This window comes from Hippocampus bargibanti, linkage group LG11 (genome assembly GCF_051943395.1).
Source record: "Hippocampus bargibanti isolate YZ-2025 linkage group LG11, ASM5194339v1, whole genome shotgun sequence".
In the NCBI taxonomy this organism is placed as follows: Eukaryota; Metazoa; Chordata; class Actinopteri; order Syngnathiformes; family Syngnathidae; genus Hippocampus; species Hippocampus bargibanti.
Genome location: NC_142744.1, coordinates 6825805 through 6851092, shown reverse-complemented (window position 1 = coordinate 6851092; position 25288 = coordinate 6825805). Strand labels below are relative to the sequence as shown.

The following is a 25288-nucleotide window of genomic DNA, read 5'->3' as shown; positions in this document are numbered from 1 at the left end:
AAGGAACGGACGAATCTGCTTGTTGTTTTGGTTCTTCTTCGGTCACATTCCTGGAAGTGAAAACGACACTTTTCTCATGACTGCCCTCTTCGGGTATTATGCGCCGATTACAACAACAAGGAATATGGTGTAATACAGTCACCACCAAGTTTTTATGTTGTTTGCATGCACAGACTTCCAGTACCTTTCATTGCCACCGACTGCGCATGCGTCAAATGTTAAGCCCCTTCCCCACGTTGCTCGTGCTAGAAAATCACGGTCAAATACATACTCTATATAATGACGAAACACGTGTGTCTGCTTCGTCATTCAAAACACCACTAAAGAGGAAGACAAAAAAAGAAGAAAAAAATCACCTTCGTGAAATATTGTTTTTCGATTAAGCGTCGAATGAACCGCAGCCTTCAAACAGGACGTCGATTGTTTCTTTAAAATACGTCAACATTACAACACTTTGTCCGGATAAACTCGTTTCGAAGCAAGTTGCTGCTAACTAGCCTTGTTATCTTTATTTCGCTAGCAGCTAACAGAGAGAAGCGCACATAACTACCAAGTGGGGAATCGTTGAAATCGTCGTGGGAGACATGTCTGCAAGTGCGACACTAAAATACAAGAAGGAACTTTGTGGAATAAAAGAATAGAACGGGACATATTTTCAAGGGCAATGCGATTTGTTTTCAAGTTGCCATGGATTGTTCTACGCACAGCCGGTACACTTCTTACTCTAACTTGTCAAAAAAGAACGACCTTCAAGTATCGTTGTTTTCAAGATTTCCTGATTTCTCTATGCCTATGGCATTTAATTTGACCAAACCGCGTGTGTGTCTGTCTTGTGTTCTGCAGACGTCAGTGAAAACTATTTTCATCCTGAGCAACGGGAGATATTATTTTCGTATTAAAAACGTGGAGGAAGAAAAGCTCCTTCATATCAAAAAGGAGGAAGAAGGTGATGGCACACCATTGGGGATCATCACAAGCACATAGCAATGACACGTCTTTACACTCTCACAACACTAATGTTGATCAATAAACTAAAGATAATAGAGTATGTCACATAGACAACAAATGCTGGTAAAGATATCATCGTGGGGGGAAATGGTTCAAAGTATTCTTTACCTCATTCGCTGCCATTCATAAACTTACTCAGGAATTGAAAATCTGCCGCAGAATGCCATTCCTGTGTTTATTCGGATTTGCTTTTTTTGTGGGAGGGTGAAGATCAAATCCATGTTTATCTTGTGTGTGATTTTTAGAACTGTATGTAATGTATTTACCTACCACAAGGGGCAACAGTTGCGCAATGCTAAAAAAAATGCAGCCTCCAATCACCCCGTGAAGAACAAAGAAGGCACGCCTTCCTTTCCGTGTTTTAATTAGATTGGATTGGATTAGATTGGATTTACCTTTATTCGTCTCCCAGTGGAGACATTTACATTTCACAGCAGCAAAATTATGAAAAAAAGATGAAAGGAATGAAAATAATGGAGGAGAGCGGCAATCATGGCGAAGCGTGTTCGTAACGATTATAAACTGCATACGATGGAACAATATTGGACTAGCATCGTAGCTGCAATACTAAGTGAGGGTGATCTGTCGGGTTACTCGGAGCCAGATTCCTCCGATGAGTTGCTGCCATCAATCTCGGGGAGATTCTGCGACGCAGGAGCACGCGAGACACCCACCCCAAAGTCCAGGTGCGCATTCACGTGCTAATTGTATTTTGTTTGCAAGGTGAATTCCTCCTGTAATAATCTGTTCTAGTTCATCTGTTCAAGAAGCCCAGTTCGTCGAGTTATGTACCGTTACATTGATCCCGTGACATCGCAGCGCTCGTGATGCTACTGTCATGTCTCATGCGCATTCTCAATGCCTTTTTTACCTCTTTGATGCTGTAAGATGCAAATGGTACATTATGATGATGTTAGTTGATCGAGAATAGACAAAATACAAGTTATCATATTAAAAAGTTTCATGCTGGTGTTTGCTTCGTTGGCCGAACACAAGGCCCACAATGGAAGCACAGAAATTCTGGGGACAATCTGAGGTGAACAGACACAGCCTGTTAAAACGGTCATCTTAATGTAGGAGATCTGGCCTTGGACTAATTTATGACTTGGTAAACTTCACAGGAAGCGCTCATTAGCCAGGTTACAAATCTATCAGTTCATGGAAAGGACAACCAATTAAAATGTCTATGTTCTGTTATTTTGTAGTTGTTGGTGCTTGGAATGTCCAGGGTCGTGGTATTCAAATTAAGAAGACTGTGTTTTTGGATTATTGTGTGGCTTGTTAATTGTGATATCTCACAGAAACTGCAACAAACTGAGCAGGAAAACGGTTTTCCCGAGTGTGTATTATTTTGTGTTGTCTTAAAGGACAACCAACACGTTTTTTTTGTTTCATAACTGACATAAAAAAAAAACGTTTCATAGCATCTAAAATATCCAAAATACACAGGCTGATATTTTTAGTCAAATGCAAAACACCAATAAAAATGACTTAAAGTGTCTAAAAAGTACTTCAATTTGAAACCGGAAGTGGCCAGTTTCAGAAAGTCCCGCCCTGATGTTCGTGGAGTGACGCCAAGACGTCTTTCATTGCTGGAGAATCAAAACAATGGCTTCAGATTCGGAGAAGATGCTTTCTTGTTACTCATCCAGTTATGAATATGATTCAAATAGTTCTGAAGAGGAAAGCATAAATGTTTTCAATCGATTAAAGGAGTCCTCCCATATCAATTTGAGCCGTCAATGACAGCACGTAGTGTCCCAGAAAATGCAAAAGATGGCACCCAAGCTCTGTTGGAAATGAGCTGATTTGTCTGCTGGGAATTTGTGTCAGCGAATACGTATTAAATAGTAGTCTTGGTGCAACACACAATGATTCACCATCACGTTATTTATGTGTTTTCCTTCTAATTTTGCCATCAACACGAAGTTTTCAGACCAAACAAAGTTCCGCAAAAAGCATTGTGTGTCGCTTTCTCGGTCAGGGGCGTTCCAAATGTGACGTCCGGTAGGGGATAGTCATCAACTCGAAAACAAGACTTCCTGAATATTCAGCGCGAGTCTTACAACGTAAAATATAGCTATATCAGTGGAATCTTTGTAAAATACACTCAGTAGAAGTCATTTGAAGTGATTTTACAAATTATGGAGGCGTTGGTTGTCCTTTCAATGTGCGTATACGGTAATCTCAATAAATAGCTTGGAAGAAGGCTGCAGAGGTTGGGCATCGGTCATGAATGGCTGCAGCAGGAAAAGACCAAGTTCCTTTGTTTGACCTTTTGTTCAGTGTCCGAACAAACATCTCTGACATACACACACACACACATGCTTATATAAAATCATATGAGCTCTTCAGACTGGCACATACTGGATGTAGAAAGTTTATTTGAAGAGATTGGAAGTATGTATCATCTTTGTGGATAAAGGGCTCTTATTTACATGGGAGTTTTGGCATTTCAACAAGAGGAAGACAGGCCTCTGCTCAAAACTCGACAGACATAAACAAATACTTCATTTCAAAGTAAGTGCAATGAGCTTGGTATTTTTTTTCAATGGTAAATTATAAGTTTATATGAACAGTTTTACTTGCATAGTACAATATAGTACACATTTTTTGAAGTAAAAAAAATACTGTAAATAATGGAAAATATGCCATTCAAGGAAGTTGATGTCTTCATTTTGGAACAAATACAACTTATTCTAGTTGCACATTTTGCCACAGATAATTAGTTTCTACAAATTGTTCTTTAATGGTAAAAACTACTTTCATCCACACACTTGTGTCTCTTCAGAAACGCATGACTAGAAAATCTTTTCGCGCAGACGGTGCAACTGAATGGTTTCTCTTCGGTGTGTGATCTGATGTGGTTTGTTAAACTTGACTTTGCAGAGAAGCTTTTACCACAAACGGAGCAGCCAAAACCATCCTTCTGGCAGTGTGCTCTTTGGTGCTTTGATAAATTTGTCCGGACAGTGAAGCATTTGCCGCAAACCAAGCAGGTAAAAGGTTTCTCTCCTGTATGCGTTCTTATGTGATCTGTCAAGCTTGTATTGATCGAGAATCTTTTCCCGCAAACTGAGCAGACAAAAGGTTTTTCTCCTGTGTGTCTTCTGCTGTGTCTCGTTAAATGCGAGCTCACAGAAAAGCCTTTGCCACAAACTGAGCACATAAAAGGTTTCTCTCCAGTATGTGTTCGTATGTGCTGTGTTAAATTGGACTTTTCAGTGTAGCATTTGCCACACACCTTGCAGGCAAAAGGTTTCTCTCCGGTGTGTGTTCTTAGGTGTCTTGTCAAATATCCATTTTCCGAAAATCTTTTACCACAAGTTGGGCAGGTATAAGGTTTCTCCCCGGTATGCAATCTTGTGTGTTTTATCAAACTGCCATTTTCAGTGAATTTTTTACCACAAATCAAGCAGGCAAAAGGTTTCTCTCCATTATGCGTTCGTATGTGATATTTCAAACCCTGCTTTGAAGTAAATACTTTGTCACACCGAGAGCATTTCATGCATGTGTTGTTAGTGTGAAGTGTCATTTCAACTTCAGTTTGTTCATTGCCATTATCATTGCCATCATCATTATCATCATAATCATCACCACAAGAGCGTGATGTTTTGTCGTCACTATCGGAGAGTGGAGCTAATAGGCCATCTCGTGATGGTCCCCAGTGGTCTGTATCACCTTCTGTTGCCGTGAATTGACTCGAGCTGCTGTTTCTTGAGGGCTCCGCCCCCCTGTTCTCCTCACTCTCATCTTCATCTTCACTCTTTATAATGACAAAGGTCAATGGCAACTTCGTGATATCGTTTTCTTCCTCCTCTACTTTAATGTGAGATGGTTTTCCTTCCTCGTCAATGTAAGTGGTCTCCTCTTCCTCCTCTTCTTTGATATGAGTGGACTCGGACTCCTGTTGCTCAAAACGAGGATATTTTTCACTCATATCTGCGAAACACAAGAAGACAAACACGTTTGGTGTGTGTAGTTTTTTTTTTTTGTTTTTTTTTTTTTCAATTAAACTAGACGGGAATAAGTGCACCAACCTGCTTTGTGTAACACAGCTCGAGGCTGCTTGCGACCATGGCCCGGCAGTTGAAAATGCAGCTCGTTCTCTTCTTTTATTTCACAAAGACCATCGGCGTACATTATTGTCGTTCTTGCAGATATTTTCCACGAAATACCACCGTTCCAACTGGATATCTGAGTCACGATATGTTGACTACAAAAAAAGCGACCAGTCTCTTTTGGTTAGCGAAGCTAAACGCTAATCAAAGCTAACTAGGCCGAAAAGCTTAAACGACCACAGAGACGATTTTATCCGGACACGGGGGTTGAAACGAAGTTTTTACTTCATTTAACGTCGCCTCGCTGTGTCAATACCGTTCACATAAAGTGCGAGGAAGCGTGTAGGGTTCGCGAGTACAGAAGTAAATATGAACCCAATTATGTACTGTTTATCGCCGTTCGACGGAAGTTGCTTGCAAAAAGGGAGGAGCGGTTCGACAACGTCCCCCGCATCTCATCCAATATCCGAATGGCAAATAGTTGAACATCAACATGCAACACTTTATTACAACAAATTTTCCACATATATTCACACTTGTGCATCTGAAGCTGGTGTTTACTTGAGAATCATTTGGCACAAATTGTGCAGGGAAAATATTTCTCTCCTGTGTATTCCTCTGCGTTTGTTAAGGGCTAGCGAAGTAAGAAGCTTCAACGAGCACCGAGACAAGTTCATCCACGGGCAATTGATGTTCTATTCCCGTTAATATACGAACAGATTTACTCGGTTGATGATTAAATCCGTTCGGACTAATTGGGGAATATTTATTGAGTGAAAGGTCGACCGTTTCTTTTTGTAACACCACAACTACAATGACATCACTTCCGTTTATGACAACGAGCACCGAAAGTAAGTTTATTCGCGGGCGACGAAGGTTCTAGTCCCGTTAATATACGAAGGGACGTAGTAGGTTGATGATCCATCTGTTAGTATTAATAATGGAACATCATCACTACACAGACGTCACTTCCGGCAATACGGCCCGCACCCAAATTCTCGTCACCGTCAGTTCCAGATCTTTTCCAAGCGTAGGCGCTATTAAGCTACGCACTCCAAACCGTAGAAATTCTGACACACTCGTGCATGCGCGCACGCACGGCAACAAAAACATGCACGGCAGGTTCATGGAACCCTCTAAAAATTGTTCCTTAGTTGATTGTGGGTGTGAGTTGTTGTTTCCCTACGTGTGCCCAATTCAGAGAGCTATTGACATTTCAGCTTAGAACTACTAAACCCCTAATGCAAACGTCAAGTGTGGAGCGGGGAGTGGCAAAAAATCAGCACATTCGATACGCTTGTCTCTCTCTCACGCCTGTTTGGGCTTGTTGTGTCAAAAAGGTGGGGCCATGCCAAACCTGAACACCCCTTTCCTAATAGTTAATCTCAACTGTTTTCCACATATGCCGTAGTAGTGTATACGAGTGCAAGAATGTGTTTGAGTGTGTGGGGTGGATTAAACGAGCTCAGGGTTCAGCACCTACGACTAGAAACAAGAAAGACTGCGAGGAATTGACCCGTCCCTCTTTCAAGATTTAAGACGCACCAACAGCGATTTACACCGCGCTTTCTTATTACGTCAAGAGTTTTGGACGTCTTTCTGTATACAAGAAGGAATATCGGCTGCTTTTTTGAGGGAAGACACCTTTATTTTTGTGGGACTTTTTCTGCTTCGTTGCTTCTGACAGAAAGTAACAACGCCACGCGTGTGACGATTAACGTAAATAAATCTTACTCTCCTTAATTTCCCCACGTCCCCACATTTTTCATTAACTGGGGAAATGCGTTTAGCATACGCGTTTTTTTCCTGTTAATGGTTAAGTAAAACAGACGGCTGAAAGGTCTATTCTCCTCAAAAGTGTTCCAGGCGTGTCGAATCACAGGTAAATCATTAATTTATAATTGTCTGTTCACATGGTTGGATTAATCCGCGCTCCAAATTTAGAAAGTAAATGAGGTCTGTTTTTTTCCCAATGTGCAGGGCGTGACAGGTACAGGTTAGTGATTCGTTTTGTCTTTACGGTACACATCCTTAGTGAAAGTAACTCAAGCTCACACAATATTTCACTGTAGTGATGTGATTCCCAACCAACGAAGCACAGAGACCCATTTTTAAATACATGCGTCAAAAACAAATTATTTCATCTATATCATGTAATCTGTGTTCATCCGCCTTTGCTGGGCAGAGGTGATATTTAATGACACGCGAAGAAAAAAATCATTTTGATGAAAGAGTGCTGTGTTTCACTTCTCAGCCGCCTTTTGCAATTCTTGGCATAATAATAATAATAATAATACATTTCATTTCGAAGCGCCTCTCAAGGTCACTTTACAGTCACAGGATACGTTTTTCTGTGGGTGAGCAGTGGCAGCCACACGCGTCGGCTCAACCCGGAAGTAACTCAAATAGATAGAAAGCTACTTATCTAGCTAATAGATAGATAGCTAGTCAGCAGTCATTATGTGACAAGCCAATCATGGTTTGCGAAAAGTAGGCCTTCCAGCAGGCCTTGGGTTACCGAATCGAAATCTGTTTGGTTAAAGCAACAGTTTCATCAACACTTAGTTTATGCTTCAGGGCCCGCAGAACTTATTGTGAAGGTGTCCAAGTAGATTTCTGACCCTGTTAACAAATGTTGGCTGAAATGTGATTGGTTAAATGGTTAAATATGAAAACACATCTGGAAGCAGTGCAATAGTGGAAAAGTAATGAAAGGAATCTGAAAAATAATTTGGAATTATTTCATAAGAATTCAATTCATATTTTTAGGCCAGCAGAGAAGGCCTTGATGGTTCTGTCCGTTCCGATCATAGTTTTCCCCACGTTTAAAAATCAATGTTCCAGCACAAGTGCTTTCTGACCCAAGTTTGAAGTAAAGCAAAAAGAAAGGTTGATTGTTCTGAACAGTCATTGAGAACAATGGCTCAAGTGTCCGAGGGCCATGAAATCAAACTGTGTCATTGAAAGTGTTTCAGATAGACAGCGAGGGCTTTTATCTCCTGCTGATTTTATGACATTCTTCCATCTTTTGTTCAAATTGTAGAATGTGGACATTATTTCTAAAATAATAGCCTTCTAACCGATACAAAATAGTAGGCCTACTTAAATTATCCTTAATCCACGATAGCATTTATTGACAGTGTAATTGGAATGTAAAATGTAGGAGCTAAAATGTCGTATACATAATATGTCGTTATTTTCTTGAGTTGAGTCATTTAATGTTTATTTTTTTTCATTTCTACAGTCACGAATGGCCGTGTTGATGAAAGGCGGGGCTCGATCATCCGAGGCTAATTAGTGCAGTGAGAGCAGTCTGTTCAAATTGTAGTATAGTAACACTTTTACTGGAAGCTAACTTGTTCGCATTCTTATCTGTATCTTTGATGCATATCATCATCATCATCATCATCATCAAGCATGTGGTTCTGCTCATGCCGGAGGACATTTTGAGAACAGAATATGAAAGACGCGCTCGTGTGCAATCGTGCGTGTGTGTGAATGATGTGTGTGTATTGTATATTATGTGTGTATGTATGTGATGTCGGTACATGGTGTCTGTGTCAATGAGTGTATATGTGTGGGAATGTGTCTGTGTGTATATATGATCTGTATATGTGTATGTTTGTTGTGTAAGTGTGGCTGTGTGTGTCTGTATATGTGTGTGTGTGTCTGTACATGATGTGTGTGTGTCTGTGTATTTGTGTGTGTGTCTGTGTATTTGTGTGTGTCCATATGTGCGTATGTCTGTATATGATATATGTGTGTGTCTATCTGTGTGTGTCTGTATATGATGTCTGTGTGTGTGTGTGTATGATCTGTGTAAGTGTGTGTGCCTGTGTGTGTGTGTGTGTGTGTGTGTGTGTGTGTGTGTGTGTGTGTGTGTGTGTGTGTGTGTGTGTGTGTGTGTGTCTATATATGATTTGTGTGTGTGATGTGTGTGTGTGTGTGTGTGTGTGTGTATGACATGTGTCTGTATATGTGTGCGTGTGCATGACATGTGTTTTTGCATGTGTCTGTATGTGATGTGTGCGTGTGTATGTGTGTGTGCGTGTGCCTTTGTGTGTCTCTATATGTTTGTGTGTATGCGTGTATATATGATTTGTGTTTGTGTGTGTGCCTGTGTATGTCTGTATATGATGCGTGTAGATATATGATGTGCGTGTGTGTGTGTGCGTGTGTTCCGGAGGGAGCTGACTATGGCCTAATGCCGAAAAAATGTGAACTCTCTTATCAGAGCGACATTCTCCGACATGCTGCAGCTCATCAGTTGTTGGCACGGACGCCAACAAACCTCCCACCCAACGGGGGGGGGGGGGGGGGGGGGGGGGTGTCTTCATCGGTCACCACAAACAATCGCGAGACATCCCGTTGCCGATTGGTTCCGATGAAATGAGGCCGGCCAGGCTCGCGCCCTCAAACGGAGCGGAAGAAAAAGCAACACAATACAGGAAACCACGGTTGCAAAAGCAGTGTCGCAAACACGCCTCTTACGTGTCCTCCTAGCTTTGGCGCCGTGTGTGTGAATCCGCTGTTGGTTTTGCGGGAGAGCCCAAGTTGACCCCCCCCTCTTGAAGGCTTTTCATGGCTGCATTAACATCACTATGGCCTTGACAGAATTACGAACGTCCGCCCGACAGCCTTTCTTTTTCTTTGTCTTCCCTTTTGTTTGCTATGGATAATTTTTCAGCCCCCTCGTGTGACAAGATTTTCATGCCTCTCCAACTTTGTGCCCCTCTCCCCAGTCTGTCTCCACGGTGTGCGCCATCCATCTCACCATGGACCGCCTGCTGAGCGGCATCGCCGAAGAGGCCCTTCAGTTAGTATGGACGTCAGCGATTCACAGATGACGCCGGTTGCCCGTACAACTGCACCAGCGAAACAGTCCGTCTTCAATCGCCCCTCTCCCCTCCCCTCCCTGCAAAGAAGCCATGCGTCCGTTGCTCTGTATCAGCGTGTTTTGCTACCTCCATTTGGCCTTGATGCTGGATGATGACTCGTACTTGGATTGCATCCCCCGCAGATATGTGCCCTACCACAGTGAGTGTCTGATTCCTTACGTTGGTGATGATATCTGCAAAAAAACACCCCCCTGGAATTAATAATTTACAGTAATCCCTTGCTACTTCACTGTTCACTTATCGCGGGTTCAGTGCATTGCTGATTTTTTTTTGTAATAAAATAAAGTTCAGAAAAAAGTTTTTGTACATGGCTGTAGCTTGATTGGTTCCCAGCACTGACGTCAACCAATGACAGCATGATATACAATAATTTACAGCCATGTGGATTGGCTGTTCATCTTCTTAGCCCCCGCCTGGCACCCCCCTCTTTCTAATCACGTGGCTTGTATCAAGATCCCGTAACCACGCCATTCACAAATGTATTCAGGGATTGAAAATATGATGCAGAGCGCCATTCCTGAATTTGTTTGGGTTTTGTTTAGTTTTTTTTGGGTGCAGATAAAGCGCTGGCCATGGCCTCTGGCCAATGGTTCTTTCCTTTCCACAAGGGGCCATTATATCCCTTTTTTCCATGTTAGCGCTTTGTTCCAGCTGTTGTTAAAGCGCTATATAAACCAATATGTATGTATTGCATTGTATTTTGGACAGCCACCCTCTTTTCAAGCTCATATAACACCAGACCCATATAATTTAGGAATTAACTGTTTTTTTCTGATAAAAGAACAGAGTTTAAAGTTTCTAACGTTGTATTGAATGTTTATGTAGTCCTAAAAATGTATATTCTGTGGGTCCTGGAATTCAAGTGACAATGATAAAAACCCTGGCATTGGAGTGGACACATTTTTGCACATCGTCTTGCAGTCAATGAGTTAACAGTGATAAACAGGCGATTGCTGTACTAGATTCCAAACAGTGATTTCAAATCCAACTTTTGTGCACTTATTTTTTCATTACATTATGATTAAGCTCCAAAATTGGCTCTCTGGAGGTTCTGGAAAAATGTAATAACAATGAAGCATGTTTGAATTTGACCTCATGTGTCCCATTTGCCTCAGGCAACAGCACTCGCCTTTTTCGCGAGGAGGGGGTGTCCAACTACACTATCATGCTGCTGCAAGAGGACATGCAGATGCTGTTCTTGGGTGCCCGGGAGGCGCTCTTTGCCCTTGACCTTGAGGACATTTCGAAGAAACAGGGCTCTGTAAGAACAACAGTTAACAGTGAAGGCCTTGCAACCTCAATTGTGGTCTATTTGGAAATCTACCAATTACATTCTCAATTATTTATGAGTCTTTGGATCATCCAAGCACACTAGTGTGAGATTAAGACTTGATAAGGTTTTTGCTTCAATTATTCACACACACGCAAAGTTAGCAGCCTCAAATCTAGACAGGCAATGGCATACGGGTGATATGTTCTAAAAATATTGACCCGAACAATATCTGGCACTTTTTTTTCCCCCTCAGGTGAAATGGGAGGCCACACAACAGCAACAGTATGACTGTAAAAACAAAGGAAAAGATCTTGTTGTGAGTTGAAATCAATTTTTTGCCCTTCTTAACTCATTCGCTGTCATTGCCGAAATAATTCAGGAATTGAAAAGTGTGACGTTTTTGTTGCGGACGGTGCCGAAAAATACCCCAACATGTTAACTCATTCGCCGCCATTCCCGACAAAGCGCTGGTCAGACCTCTGGCAATGTTTTTTACCCTTCCAGGAGGGGGCAGCATTGGCCTTTTGTCCATGTTAGCGCTTTGTTACAGCTTCAGCTCTTGTTAAAGTTCTATATAAATCAATATGTATGTATTGTATTGGATTATGTATAGCCGCCCCCATGTCAAGCTTAGATAACTCTAGACCAGGGGTGTCAAAGTCATTTTTTGCCACGGGCCACATTGTAGTTATGGTTTCTTCTCGAGGGCCGTTATGAATTTGGGGAAGCCATTAGAATGTTTAATCCCCTCTTCATATTACATATAGAATGCAGAACAAATTAATGAATAACTAGTTTTTAAATCTGAAATCAATAATAATAATTGTTATTCTGGTTTACATCCAAAAATATGAAATTTTGGTTAGGATTTTAGCAAGCATCATGGAATTTCACAAGTTTGATTTGCTATTGCGGGCCAAAAAAATGATGTGGCGGGCTGGATTTGGCCCCCGGGCCTTGACTTTGACACCTGTGCTCTAGACCCATATAAATTAGGAATTAACTCTTTTTTTCTGATGAAATAAGAGTGTCTAAGTTTTTTTTTACGCTGAATTGAATATTTATGTAGTCCCAAATCTCAATATTCTCTGTGCCCTGGAATTCAAGTGATAATGACAAAAACCCTAGCACTGGCGTGGACACATTTTTGCACATCCTCTGGCAGTGAATGAGTTAATAATCATTAAAGTATCAAGCCTACATATTTTTTTCTCAATAGACCGAGTGCAAGAACTATATCAAGATACTGCACAAGATGGAGGATAACATGATGTACGTGTGTGGAACTCATGCTTTTGATCCAGAGTGTGATTACATGGTGAGACTAATTCATCTTCTGCTTTGAATGAACAAAAAAATGTAATCAAATCATCTGATAATCTCTGTAGTCCTACACAAACGGGGAATTGACTCTGGCGAAAGCAGGTGAAGATGGGAAAGGGAAATGTCCATTTGATCCTTACCAAAGACATGCCTCCATCATGGTTGGTAAGTCCAAATTGCAACTGAGGGGCAAATAAACTATATTTACAATACGTGTTGTTGTCGCTTAAGCATACCTGTCAACTTAGACGTCTTCTCCGTATTTTATACGTTTTTTTGATCATTTCAAATAATGTACTGTGTACTACAACTTTTATGTGGCATTTTTTTAGTGTGAACCGATTTTACAAAGACCATTTTGGCTCAAATCCAGTTGGTCTCAACTGCTGGTAGCTAACAACAATGCTGCCGCCGATCGCTACAATTGTGATGGCAAACCAGCGAAAGTAATCCTCAAATCATAAAATAAAAAAAAAATCCTCGTCTCACCCACCATGGGTGGTGTCTGTCCCCATTTCAGCTCGGGTCCTCTACCAGAGGCCAGGAAGCTTGAGGGTTCTGCGCAGTATCCGTGCTGTTCCCAGCACTGCGCTTTTCTGGACCGAGATATCCGATGTTGTTCCCGGGATCTGTTGCAACCACTCGTCGAGTTTGGGGGTCACTGCCCCAAGTGCTCCGACCACCACAGGCACGACTGTCACCTTTACCTTCCAGGCTCTCTCCAGCTCCTCTCTGAGCCCTTGGTATTTCTCGATTTTCTCATGTTCCTTCTTTCTGATGTTCCCATCACTCGGGACCGCTACATCCACGACAACGGCTTTCCTTTCCCCTTTATCTATGACCACGATATCTGGTTGGTTGGCCATTACCATCTTGTCAGTCTGTATCTGGAAGTCCCACAGGATTTTTGCTCGGTCATTCTCCACCACCTTGGGAGGTGTTTCCCATTTTGACCTTGGGGTTTCCAGTCCATACTCCGCACAGATGTTTTGGTAGACTATGCCAGCCACCTGGTTATGGCGCTCCATGTAGGCTTTCCCTGCCAGCATCTTACACCCTGCAGTTACGTGTTGGATTGTCTCAGGTGCCTTTTTGCACAACCTACACCTTGGGTCTTGTCTGGTGTGGTATATCCTTGCCTCTATGGCTCTGGTGTTCAGGGCCTGTTCTTGGGCAGCCAGGATGAGTGCCTCTGTGCTGTCCTTTAGGCCAGCCCTCTCTAGCCACTGATAGGACTTCTTGAGATCAGCCACTTCTGCTATGGTTCGGTGGTACATCCCGTGTAGGGGCTTTTCCTCCCATGATTGTCCCTCTTCCAGCACCTCATCCTCTGTTCCCCATTGACTGAGACATTCTCTGAGTACATCATCCGTTGGAGCCTTCTCTTTGATGTATTCATGGAGCTTGGATGTTTCATCCTGGACAGTGGCTCTCACACTCACTAGTCCCCGGCCTCCTTCCTTACGGCTTGTGTACAGTCTCAGGGTGCTGGACTTGGGATGGAACCCTCCGTGCATGGTGAGGAGTTTTCGGGTCTTAACATCTGTGGTCTGAATCTCTTCCTTTGGCCACCTTATTATTCCTGCAGGGTATCTGATCACTGGCAGGGCATAGCTGTTTATTGCCCGGGTCTTGTTCTTGCCATTGAGCTGGCTTCTGAGGACTTGCCTCACCCGCTGGAGATATTTGGTCGTAGCCGCTTTCCTTGTTGCTAATTCGAGGTTGCCATTGGCCTGTGGTATACCGAGGTACTTGTAGCTGTTTTCAATGTCTGCTATTGTTCCTTCAGGGAGTGAGACCCCTTCAGTGTGAACTACCTTGCCCCTCTTAGTCACCATCCGACTACATTTCTCCAGCCCGAATGACATTCCGATATCACTGCTGTAGATCCTGGTTGTGTGGATCAGGAAGTCTATGTCCCTTTCGCTCTTAGCATACAGCTTGATGTTATCCATGTAGAGGAGGTGACTGATCGTAGCTCCATTTCTGAGGCGGTATCCATAGCCTGTCTTGGCGATTATCTGGCTGAGGGGGTTCAGTCCTATGCAGAACAGCAGTGGGGAGAGTACATCACCTTGGTATATGCCACATTTGATGGACACTTGCGTTAGTGGCTTGCCATTGGCTTCAAGTGTGGTTTTCCACATCCTCATCGAGTTTGCAACGAAGGCTCTCAGGGTCCTGTTGACCTTATACAACTCCAAGCATTCATTGATCCATGTGTGTGGCATCGAGTCATATGCTTTCTTGTAATCAATCCAGGCTGTGCACAGGTTGGTATGTCGGGACCTGCAGTCTTGAGCGACTGTTCTGTCAACCAGCAGCTGATGTTTGGCACCTCTAGTATCTCTACTAATGCCTTTCTGTGCTTTGCTCATATATATATATATATATATATATATATATATATATATATATATATATATATATATATATATTTTAGCACTGCGTACGGTCATATTTTAAAAATCATAACGTGTGCATGCGCGGTAAGCTAGCTGTCTGCATTTCCACTTGTGTTAGCGGTTTTTTTTATCATTTCAAATAATGTACGCCGTACTACAACTTTTATGCAGGAATTGTAATCATTTACAAGGGCAGCTATTAGCCTAGGCAGAAAGGTATGCTAAAGGCAGTCAAGAGCCACACACAACAAAACCAACAAAAAACAATGGTAATGGCTAAGATTAGCCTCTGGTCGCTAAACACCAGAAAAAGGTGGTTCACTGTACATATTTCACTTAGTTCTAACTAGAACCAAAAACGGAAATGAATCAGTAACATCACCGAAGGCGAGGCAGTTATGAGGTCCAAAGTTTATAAAACGACCATAAATCTTTATGTTGTGAGTTATTTATGTATGCTACTTTGTACCCTGAAATGCTAATTTTGAAATGACACACGATAGGTCTCAAAATGACATTCATTGTTTGTTTGTTTCTTTTTAAACCTATTTTAGTTTTACGATTTATATTTGATATATTGTTCAGTACTCGTGTATGTATTTGTTTTTTGTTTTTTTGGGCAGATGATAACTTGTACTCGGCCACTTCAATGAACTTCCTGGGCTCGGAATTGGTTTTAATGCGCAGCTCTCCTCCCATTCGCACCGAGATTAAAACATCCTGGCTCAATGGTAACATTTTGACCTTTTTGGGATGACTTTTTTTGAATAGAACCAGATGCTGAAAACGAATATGTTTCGTCTTTACTCCATGCCAGAGCCCAATTTTATCTCCTTGGCTCAATTGCCAAAAAGTGACAGTGGCGACGACGACAAGGTCTACTTGTTTTTCAGTGAGACGGCAGTCGAGTACGACTGCTACAAGAAACCGGTGGTGGTTTCCCGCGTAGCCCGCGTTTGCAAGGTGAGCTTAAAACAATTTACTTGCCTGGTTACGTTTCCTCATCACGCTTTCATCTTTTTTTGCCCACGGCTTTGTAGCGCCCCCTTGTTTCTTTAACGTTTCCTTTACTTTGTCGTCATTACTCTGTCTCATATTATGTGAATGGTTGGTTTGTCCGAATGAAGCTTGTCATCTTTTGTTTCAACTCTTCAGTTGTTCAAAACCAGTGGTAGGCCATCAGGGCCTGCAAGGCCTTCTTTGCTGGCCTAAAAATATCTCAATCACGGACTGATGTTAATTAAATTTTGTCCATGAATTATGAAATAATTCCTAATTGTCTTTCAGCTTTCTTTCATTACTTTTCCGTTGTTGTGCTGCTTCCAGATGTGCGTTTAACCAATCACATTTCAGCCATCATTTGTTACCAGAGTCAGAAATCTGCCTGGACACCTTCAAAATCAGTTCTGCAGGCCCTGGAGCATAAAATAAGTGTTGATGAAACTGTTGTTTTAACAAATCAGGTTTCAAGTTGGCCACCCAAGGCCTTTTTGCAGGCGCTGGAAACTTCCGTTTTCACAAACTATGATTGGTTAGTCACATGATAGGCTGGTGACTAGCCAATCACAGTATCACTAGCTGCTAGCGATAAGCGCATACTGGCCAGAGATAGCACACTGTATCTGTAGCGAGCTGCATGGGCAAGTATATTGTTGTGTTGATTTAATATTAGTTTTATAAACTCACAATGGCTGAAGGAGGAGAAGAAATGGATTTGGTTGCAGATACAGTCTACTGTTAAAGCCAGTTTTAAGTCGGATTTTTCAAGAATAGCATTAAAAAATGTTGGACAGCTCCGAAGCTAGCAAAAATAGCACATAACGTTGCAATTTTATGAGGTCATCATGAATCCACACCATATTAAAAATTCAAACAGTTTTTATGACAGTATTTCTTAAGTTATTTCCTGGCCAACAGCACCCTCTAGTGAACGTGTCATAAATCACACCACAGTCGTAGCACGACTGAAGGCCGAGCGATGAAATTCACGGGCCTCCACTGTTCAAAATTACTGTCAAAAATGACAAAAAGAACACATTTTCAAATATGAACAAATCAGATGATTTCCAGCATCCCAGAATGGGAATTATGCATCTTTGAAAGTTTGGGTTCACTTTTTATTTTGTATTTTTTACGGCAAGGACTTTTGTTTGCATTTTTTAAGAGAGTGGAATTAGTTTATAGACCAAACTAAAATACCACTCAAAGGTGAATTAAAGCGCTGGAATTAGGTAATAAATGTAGTGCGGTCCTTCTTTTTTTCCCCCAGGAAGACATGGGAGGTCGGCGAACCTTACAGAGAAAGTGGACATCCTTTCTGAAAGCCAGACTGGAATGTCCCATCCTCGGTTCGCAGCTGCCCAACATCATCCAGAATACGTATCGCTGGTGTGACCCCCAGAAGCACGGAAACGATTGCTTATTCTACGCCATCTTCACCCCGCAGTCGTACGTTTACTAAAAATCTTCGATGAAGCGTCTTCATTCTTTGGAAAGTGCCTAGTTTGCTCAGCTCTTTTGTTTATTCATTTCCTGTATTTTCCGGTGTATAAGGCACACCGAAAAGGTTTCATTTTCTTCAAAAGATGAGCCTGCGCCTTATATATGAAAAAAAGATTGAAAATACACAATTCAATGGGGGTGCGCCGTATACTCTGGAGCACCTTATACACCGGAAAATACGGTACTAAAAATTTGTCAGTGTCATTTAGCAAATATTTTTTAACAAATAATATGCACCTTATATGCAGGTGTGCCTTATATGTGAAATAATATTGAACCACAACAGGTTTTGCAACTCCTGTCATCATTTCCCCCTGTAGAAGTAGTGCGTAACTCCAGCCTCTACTGTAGTGCCTTATAGTGTGGTGTGCCTTATATTTGGAAAACTTCTATATATTTATATATTATGTTTGAAAACTGTTTTCATTCATTGAAGGTGCACCTTATAGTCCGGTGCGCTTGATATATGGAAAAAGTTTGAAATACCCCATTCATTGGGGGTGCGCCTTATACACCAGAAACTAGGGTATTTTTAAATTTTATTTTAATTTTTTTCTACAGCGACAAGTCCGATCTGTCTGCGGTGTGCGCGTACAGCGTATTTGACATCAACCGAGTGTTTGGCGAGGGGCAGTTCAAGACGCTGGTCCCTGTCGAAACCTCTTTTATTTGGGTGGCGTATAGCGGCGGGGTCCCCGACCCTCGACCCGGTTCTGTGAGTACCCGCAAATCTGTTTATGGATTCAAAAGATACTTGACTGGAATGTTTATTTGTATTTTTTAACCCCCTCAGTGTCAAACTCAATCACTGGATCTCCCAGATCAAACCCTTAGTTTTATCCGAGATAGGCCCCTCATGGAGGACGTCATTCAGCCAATAGGCGAGAAACCTCTACTGGAGCGAAGGGGGGCCGCTTTTACGTGCATCGTTGTTCACCAAGTGGAGGCAAACGACGGCCAGAAGTTTCATGTGATGTTCATCGGCACAGGTGCGTGCAACCAGTATTAATCAGTAATCAGATTACATGTAATCAGATTATCAGTAATAAGATTACAAATAATGAAATTACAGTAATCTGGTTACTGTAATTGATTACTGTAAACTGATTACTTATAACCTGATTACTAGTATTCTGATTAATGTACTCTGATTACTATGAATCTGATTACTGTACTCTGATTACTAGTAAACCAGCGAGCTATTTACCTTGACCCGTACAACCTTAGCCTCTAAAGGCTATTCCCATTTTTGGGGGGATTGTGCTGGTAACTGCCAGACCTCTGCTCTGATAGGTCCCTGCTCTAAATTTGGGGGTAGACTAGCAGTAGACTACTCCCTAAAGATATACGAGTAATCAGAGTACAGTAATCAGATTTATAGTCATTAGTACAGTAAGCAGGATACTAATAATCACATTACAAATAAAATGACTATTATATCTGATTATTGTACTAATTACTAGTAATCTGATTACTTGTAACCTGACTAATTGCAATCTAATTATTTGTAATTTGATCACTTGTAATCTGACTACTAGTACTATGACTACTAATAATCTGACTATTGGTAATCTGATTACTAGTAATCTGACTACTGTTACTATGACTACTAATAATCGGACTATTGGTAATCTGATTACTAGTGATCTGACTACTGTAATCTGATTACTAGAATAGCTTCAGGGAGTAGAGCAAGGACCTATCAGAGCAGAGGTCTGGCAGAGTTACCAGCACAACTTTAGTTCACTAAACTTCTAATTGATTTTTTTTACCCAAATATGTTAGCAAGGCAATTTAAAAAATGACAAAAATCATAGTACTGCTATGGACACATTTTTGCACATGGCTTGGCAGTGAATGAGTTAAACCATCGATGAAAAGGTTTTTTAGCCGTCATCTGTACTTCTTTGAAGGTGTCGGACGTTTCGCTTCTTACCCAAGTTGCTTCTTCAGCGAACTAAAGTCTTACTGCTAGCAACCACTCATTTGACGACAATGAGGTTAAAAACTTAGCGAAAGAAAATAGATGGGTTGAAAGGGGAGTAAAAGAAGCTATTTTCATAAAACAGCTAAATCCTTCACTAAACTGCAAAACGTCCGACACCTTCAAAGAAGTACAGATGACGGCTTTGCCGTTGGTGAAACTTATTGGAACATCGGCAGAGTTCCGCTAAGGTTTTTTTTTTCATGTGATACAAACCAATATCCTTTTACTCCAATGAATCGACATATTTCCAGAGAACGGCACCCTTCTGAAAGCAGTAAACTACGTCGGTGAGATGTTCATCATTGAACAGGTTCAGCTCTTCCAGTCCCCCCAGCCAATTAAAGTCCTGAGTTTTTCCGAAGCCACGGTAATACACGGCCAGGGTCATTTTCTTCTTATTTTTGCATGACAGCTTGAGTGCATTCGTGGATTCAATATTTATAGGGACAGCTATACGCAGGATCCGACTACGGAGTTGCACAGGTGCCTCTAGCCACCTGTGGGAGATCCTTGTCCTGTTTGGACTGTATTCTCGCCAGAGATCCCTATTGTGGATGGGACGCGGATGCTGGGAGATGCGAAGCCATTTCCAGTACACAAAGGTGGGGATTTTCTTTTCTTTACTTTATATGAAAAGAGTATCACCATGGCCGTATCACAAACGGAAATCTTTGTGATCTCCTTTTAGGGAACTAATCCAGAGCGTGAGGGATGGAGACGCATCTCTCTGCCCACCAGCAGGTCAGTTCATAATAATAATAATAATAATAATAATAATAATAATAATAATAATAGTAATAGTAGCAATAGTAATAATAGTCATACTACTACTACTACTACTACTACTACTACGACTAATAATAATCATCATCATCATCATTTGATTTCTAAGCGCCTTTCAAAACTCTCAAGGTCACTTTACAGTCAAAGGATTGTTTTTCTGCGTTGTTTTTTTTTTTTTTTTTTTTTTTGCAGCCACACGCGCCAGCGTTCACTCACCCGGAAGTAACTCAAAAAGATAGAAAGCTAGCGAGATAGCTAATAGAATGCTAGATAGCTTTATAGCTAATATGTTTCCTGTCTCAATTAGCTAGCTAGCCAGCCATATAGCCAATAGATAGCCAACTAGATAGCTAATAGCTAGCTAGTAATAAGTCCCTTTCAAAATTCTCAAGGTCACTTTACAGTCACAGGATCAGTTTTTCTGTGGGTGAGTAGCGGCAGCCACACGCGCCAGCGTTCACTCACCTGGAAGTAACTCAAAAAGATAGCGAGCTAGCTAGCTAGCTAATAGAATGCTAGATAGCTAATAGGTTTCCTGACAATTAGCTAGCTAGCCAGCCATATAGCCAATAAATAGCCAACTAAATCGCTAGCTAGCTAGCTAGTAATAATAATCCATTTCATTTATAAGTATATAATGATAATAATAATAGTAATAATATCGATGAAAAGGTTTCTTCAGCCGTCATCTGTACTTTTTTTGAAGGTGTAAGACGTTTCACTTCTTATCCAAGATGCTTCTTCAGCGAACTTCAGTTCTACTTTCTAATTTTCTAAGCCTTAAAACTACACAAAATATGCCTTATTTTATGTATAATAAATGTGCTATGGTATTATAATTAAAGAAATAAACTGTACTGTATAATAAAGTTGTTTTAGTTACCTTTGTTGTGGTCGTTGATGGCTTGATGGAATGTAGTGGCCGGTTTCATCAGCATTCAACACTTGATGAGGAACGTAACCTTCTTTCACCATCTTGAGGAATGATCCCTTGTAGGTGCTTTCTCTGTGATAATTTTATCTAGTTCCTCATCAATTGTGTTCTGTTTAGCTGGGTTGATAGCTTTTTGCATCAAGTGTACAGATGGCTTGTGCAGGTTGTTTGTGGGGCCTGCTTGATGGGATATTTTAACCTTGCAGTCTACACTCTGCCTTTGAACTATCAAAGTTGAAACTCTCACTGTCGTCTGCCTGTCTCTTTAATGTATAAACCACCCCCCACCCCCCTCACTGCTGCGCATTGATCAATCACATGGCTTTAACCGAAGACTGGGGGCATGGAATAAAGGACAAAATCAGTCAGCTGCCATTTTGTTGTTAGAAAAACGGGCTGATTTGCCAACGACACATCACTCATTGAGACAGCTCTGTGTACGAAAAAAAATGTATGCCAAGGTAAAATTTTCATAAATGTAACGTTCGTAAACTGAAAAGTTCGTAAGCCAAGGTGTAACTAAACCGATGTATCACTGTATCCAAAAATTTAATACCAATGCATGGAAATCAAAATCCCTTCAAGGCTTTTGATTTTTTTTTATTTGCTCGAGGGGTGTGTCACAATAGTTTTTCTTATTTTTCCCCCTCAGATCCTGTGCCTGTTGTGAACCAGTGGTTCATTCCAGGCGGGAGTGTGAAGCTCACCTGCCCTTCATCGTCAAACCTGGCGACAACCAAATGGGAAGTCGACGGTCGCCCTTTGAACTCGTCGCCTCGTCACGACATCCTCCCAGACGAACTCCTCATCTTTAACGTCTCAGACTCCGATGCGGGCCTTTACCGCTGCCTGTCGGTCGAGCGTTCCAAAGTTGATGAGTATACCACCACCGTGGTGGAGTATCAACTGGCTTTGAAAGGTGAACCGAGATTACCTCAAGCTCATACAAATGGCTCGTCGACGGTCGGACTGCAGGTTGTCATCGGGCTTCTGGTTGTTTCTCTCGTGGCACTTTTGGCCTGGAATTTTTACAACGGACATCTACCTCTGCCTTGGAACTGCAATAAAAAGCGGAGTGCTAAATTTCGTGAGTCAAATGGCCAGGAGGATCTGGGTCCACTGTGAAGGCATTGAGATGCACTGGATAAGTCGCTACTCGTCGGAAACGACCAAAGCGTCACCTGTCGAGGTCGGCTTCAGTTGATTGTTTGACATTTTACGACCTTTGCATACATTGTGGAGGAAATTGGACAGGGTATGAATGTGACTTTCAAAGAGCCGAAAGATCATTGCGTCTGTGAAAGCTCTCTGTCGTACATCAGTGGTCCATCGATGAAAAGGTTTCTTCAGCCGTCATCTGTACTTCTTTGAAGCTGTCGGACGTTTCGCTTCTCATCCGAGAACCTTCGTCAGCGAACTAAAGGTTGCTGGTAGCATCAGCATGACTAAGCCACATAGGCTTAGTCATGCTGATGCTACCAGAAAATTTGATGCATGACTAAGCCACGTAGGCTTAGTCTTGCTGATGAGGTAATACCAGGGCGAATGGGGCAATCAGGGCCAGTCTTAGACAATAATCAGTCAGGACAAAAGAAGTAATCAGTGTCGCCTCAGGGAATAGTCCTCTGTTCCCCCCCAACCTTATAACAGGGACCTATCAAAGCAGTGGTCGGGCACCACCACCTCTGGACATTAGGTAGGATATATATTTAGCATTTGTGGCTTAGTCATGCTGATGCTACCAGCAATTTTTAGTTCGCTGACGAAGCTTCTCGGATGAGAAGCGAAATGTCCGACACCTTCAAAGAAGTACAGACGACGGCTGAAGAAACCTTTTCGTCGACGAAAGATCATTTGTTATTTTGGACGGCTTGAAAAAAAGAAATGGTCAATGCCGGATGAGCTTCAAAACCAATTCCATTGAAGTTGGGATGCTTTGTTAAACATAAAAAAAGATTATTTTTAAATCATTTTCTACCGATGTTATATACTATTAACCGAATAGTAAGTACCTGTCAACCTTGGCTAATAGCTGCCCTTATAAAAGATTACAATTCCCGTATAAAAGTTGTAGTACGCCGTACATTATTTGAAATGATAAAAAAACGCTAACACAAGCGGAAATGCAGTCTACCGCGCATGCGCACGTTATGCTTTCAACACAAATGCTGGACTTCAAATACGGAAACGGAAATACAAAATCAAACAAAAACAATGTGACGCGCATGTGCATATCATCGACAAACACTCGATATCATGCAGATTTTTTTTAATCGTATAAAAGTTGCGTACACAATTCAAAATGATGAAAAAAACAGATAAAATATGGGGAAAACGTATAAGTTGACAGGTATGAGTCAGATGTGAATGTGACGAGTGGATTGCAAATGCCCGTTTTGTTATTTGTTCAAGGCACCATATGCACGCAGTCTAATTTGGCCACTGGGTGATTAAGTTGCATGAGAGAAAATCCGATTGATGCTGTCTTAACATGCGCTCGGGTGGAATTTTCACTCATTCTTTAAGTCTTGAGGCTTGGAGCAGAAATAGCCGAGAGTCATGCCATGTTCTTTTAAAATGGATGCATAATCATTATTCACACTGTATATTTTGTTTTGTTATAGGGGATTTTTTTTCTTCCTGAAATGGCTTTTGTTGTTCACCTGGCTCCCGTTTTTAACTCAACTAAACAATAATGTGGAGGGGGGGAGTGGCTGTTATGGGTATTTCTCAAATATTGGCTGTCTCTACTTGGTCACTCATCCCCAAATGATGCCCATTAGATTTTGTCATCTTGCCAATGTTTTTAATGTGTTCATTGCATTTTTGGTTTTCCACTCGTCATTTTTAAATTAGCGCATATGTCTGTATTAAACTGAATGTGTCATTTTCAGAAGTTGCCAAACTCGTAATAAGACGCCCAAGGTTTCACAATCTTGACATCCTTCAACAGAGCTCAGAATCAGTTTCTGACTTAACTGGTTGGGTGGAAACGGAGGAGGGAGTAAAAAAACGGGACGGCGGATAACTGGAGAAAGGAAATGGGATAGAGGAGTTCAGTAACCGCAAGAGGGAAACGAGAACAATGGTGACAACAGGCGTATAAGGAGAAATAGTGGTCCCATTGTGACATCACGTTGTCGTAATGGGAGTAATACTACTGTTTAAACGTTCTAGGCGCACAGTGTTACGCCATAGGCGCTTTAGTGTACATTGGTGTACAATGTAGTACTTGGGATGGAGAGGACAAATTGTTTTCAACTTTATTCAATTCTTCACGCTAAGTTAGCATTCTCACAAATACAAGCATTTATATTTTTGATTTTATGCTGCCCAGCTGGGCAAGATGTGACTCCTCATCCTTCACACTTAACACTGTTGACATCGGGTGTTGATTTGTAACGTGCGAGCACACAAACCACTGTCACGGAATATCAGATCAGCCTGAAATACGATGCTCAATGACCTCGAGGGGAAAAGGAAAGGGAAACGGAAGGCCTCCCTGAGGTCAGATCGCAGGCTGTCATCGGGCTTCTCCTTGTTTCGACTGCTGGCAGTGCTTTTTCGCCTTGGAATTTCAACAGTGGACTACAGTCTTGTTGAACTGCTGCAACAGGATGAGAGGTTGTCCTCATCCTTACGAAGTTTTTGGTTTACGACGTTAAATTTATGAAAATTTTACCTTGGCATACAATTTTTTTTCATACACAGAGCTGCCTTAATGAGTGATGTCGTTCGCGAACGAGGCCGTTCTTCGAACAACAAAATGGCAGCCGACTGTTTTTGTCCTCTATTCCCCGCCCCCAGTTTTTGGTCAAAGCCGTGTGATTGGTCAAGAACGCACCAGTGAGGGGGGTGGGGGGTGGTTTATACATTAAAGAGAGAAGCAGAAGAGAGTGAGAGTTTTAACTTCGATAGTTCAAAGGTAGAGTGTAGACTGCAAGGTTAAAATATCCCATCAAGCAGGCTCCACAAACAACCCGCACAAGCCATCTGTACACTTGATGCAAAAAGCTATCAACCCAGCTAAACAGAACACAATTGATGAAGAACTCGATAAAATTATCACAGCGAAAGCACCTACAAGGTATCATTCCTCAAGACGGTGAAAGGT

The 25288-nt window shown here is 41.7% G+C and overlaps 2 protein-coding genes across 5 annotated transcripts; one reads left to right on the top strand and one right to left on the bottom strand.

Annotated features, from left to right (window-relative positions):
* Positions 1-1550: 1550 nt before the first annotated feature.
* Positions 1551-24070, top strand: sema4e (semaphorin 4e). 4 transcript variants are annotated; one of them, XM_089007524.1, is made up of 16 exons: positions 1551-1694; positions 3898-4007; positions 9812-10106; positions 11083-11228; positions 11494-11556; positions 12460-12558; positions 12629-12728; positions 15592-15699; positions 15786-15931; positions 17238-17416; positions 18032-18185; positions 18264-18459; positions 19709-19824; positions 19902-20059; positions 20146-20198; positions 21827-24070. In XM_089007524.1, exons 3-16 carry the CDS (start codon positions 9998-10000, stop codon positions 22297-22299), a joined length of 2100 nt encoding a protein of 699 aa, XP_088863650.1. In that variant the 5' UTR covers positions 1551-1694; positions 3898-4007; positions 9812-9997; the 3' UTR covers positions 22300-24070. The 4 variants fall into 4 exon arrangements, with proteins under 4 accessions (XP_088863650.1, XP_088863649.1, XP_088863648.1 ...); XM_089007523.1 differs by lacking the exon at positions 1551-1694 and adding an exon at positions 3381-3528; XM_089007522.1 differs by lacking the exons at positions 1551-1694; positions 3898-4007 and adding an exon at positions 6435-6788.
* On the bottom strand, positions 3769-5477 carry LOC148891342 (uncharacterized). Its single transcript, XM_089007533.1, is given in 3 exon segments — positions 3769-3929; positions 3932-4950; positions 5049-5477. Coding segments are annotated over 3 exon segments (1146 nt in total). The 5' UTR covers positions 5152-5477; the 3' UTR covers positions 3769-3905.
* Positions 24071-25288: the final 1218 nt, after the last annotated feature.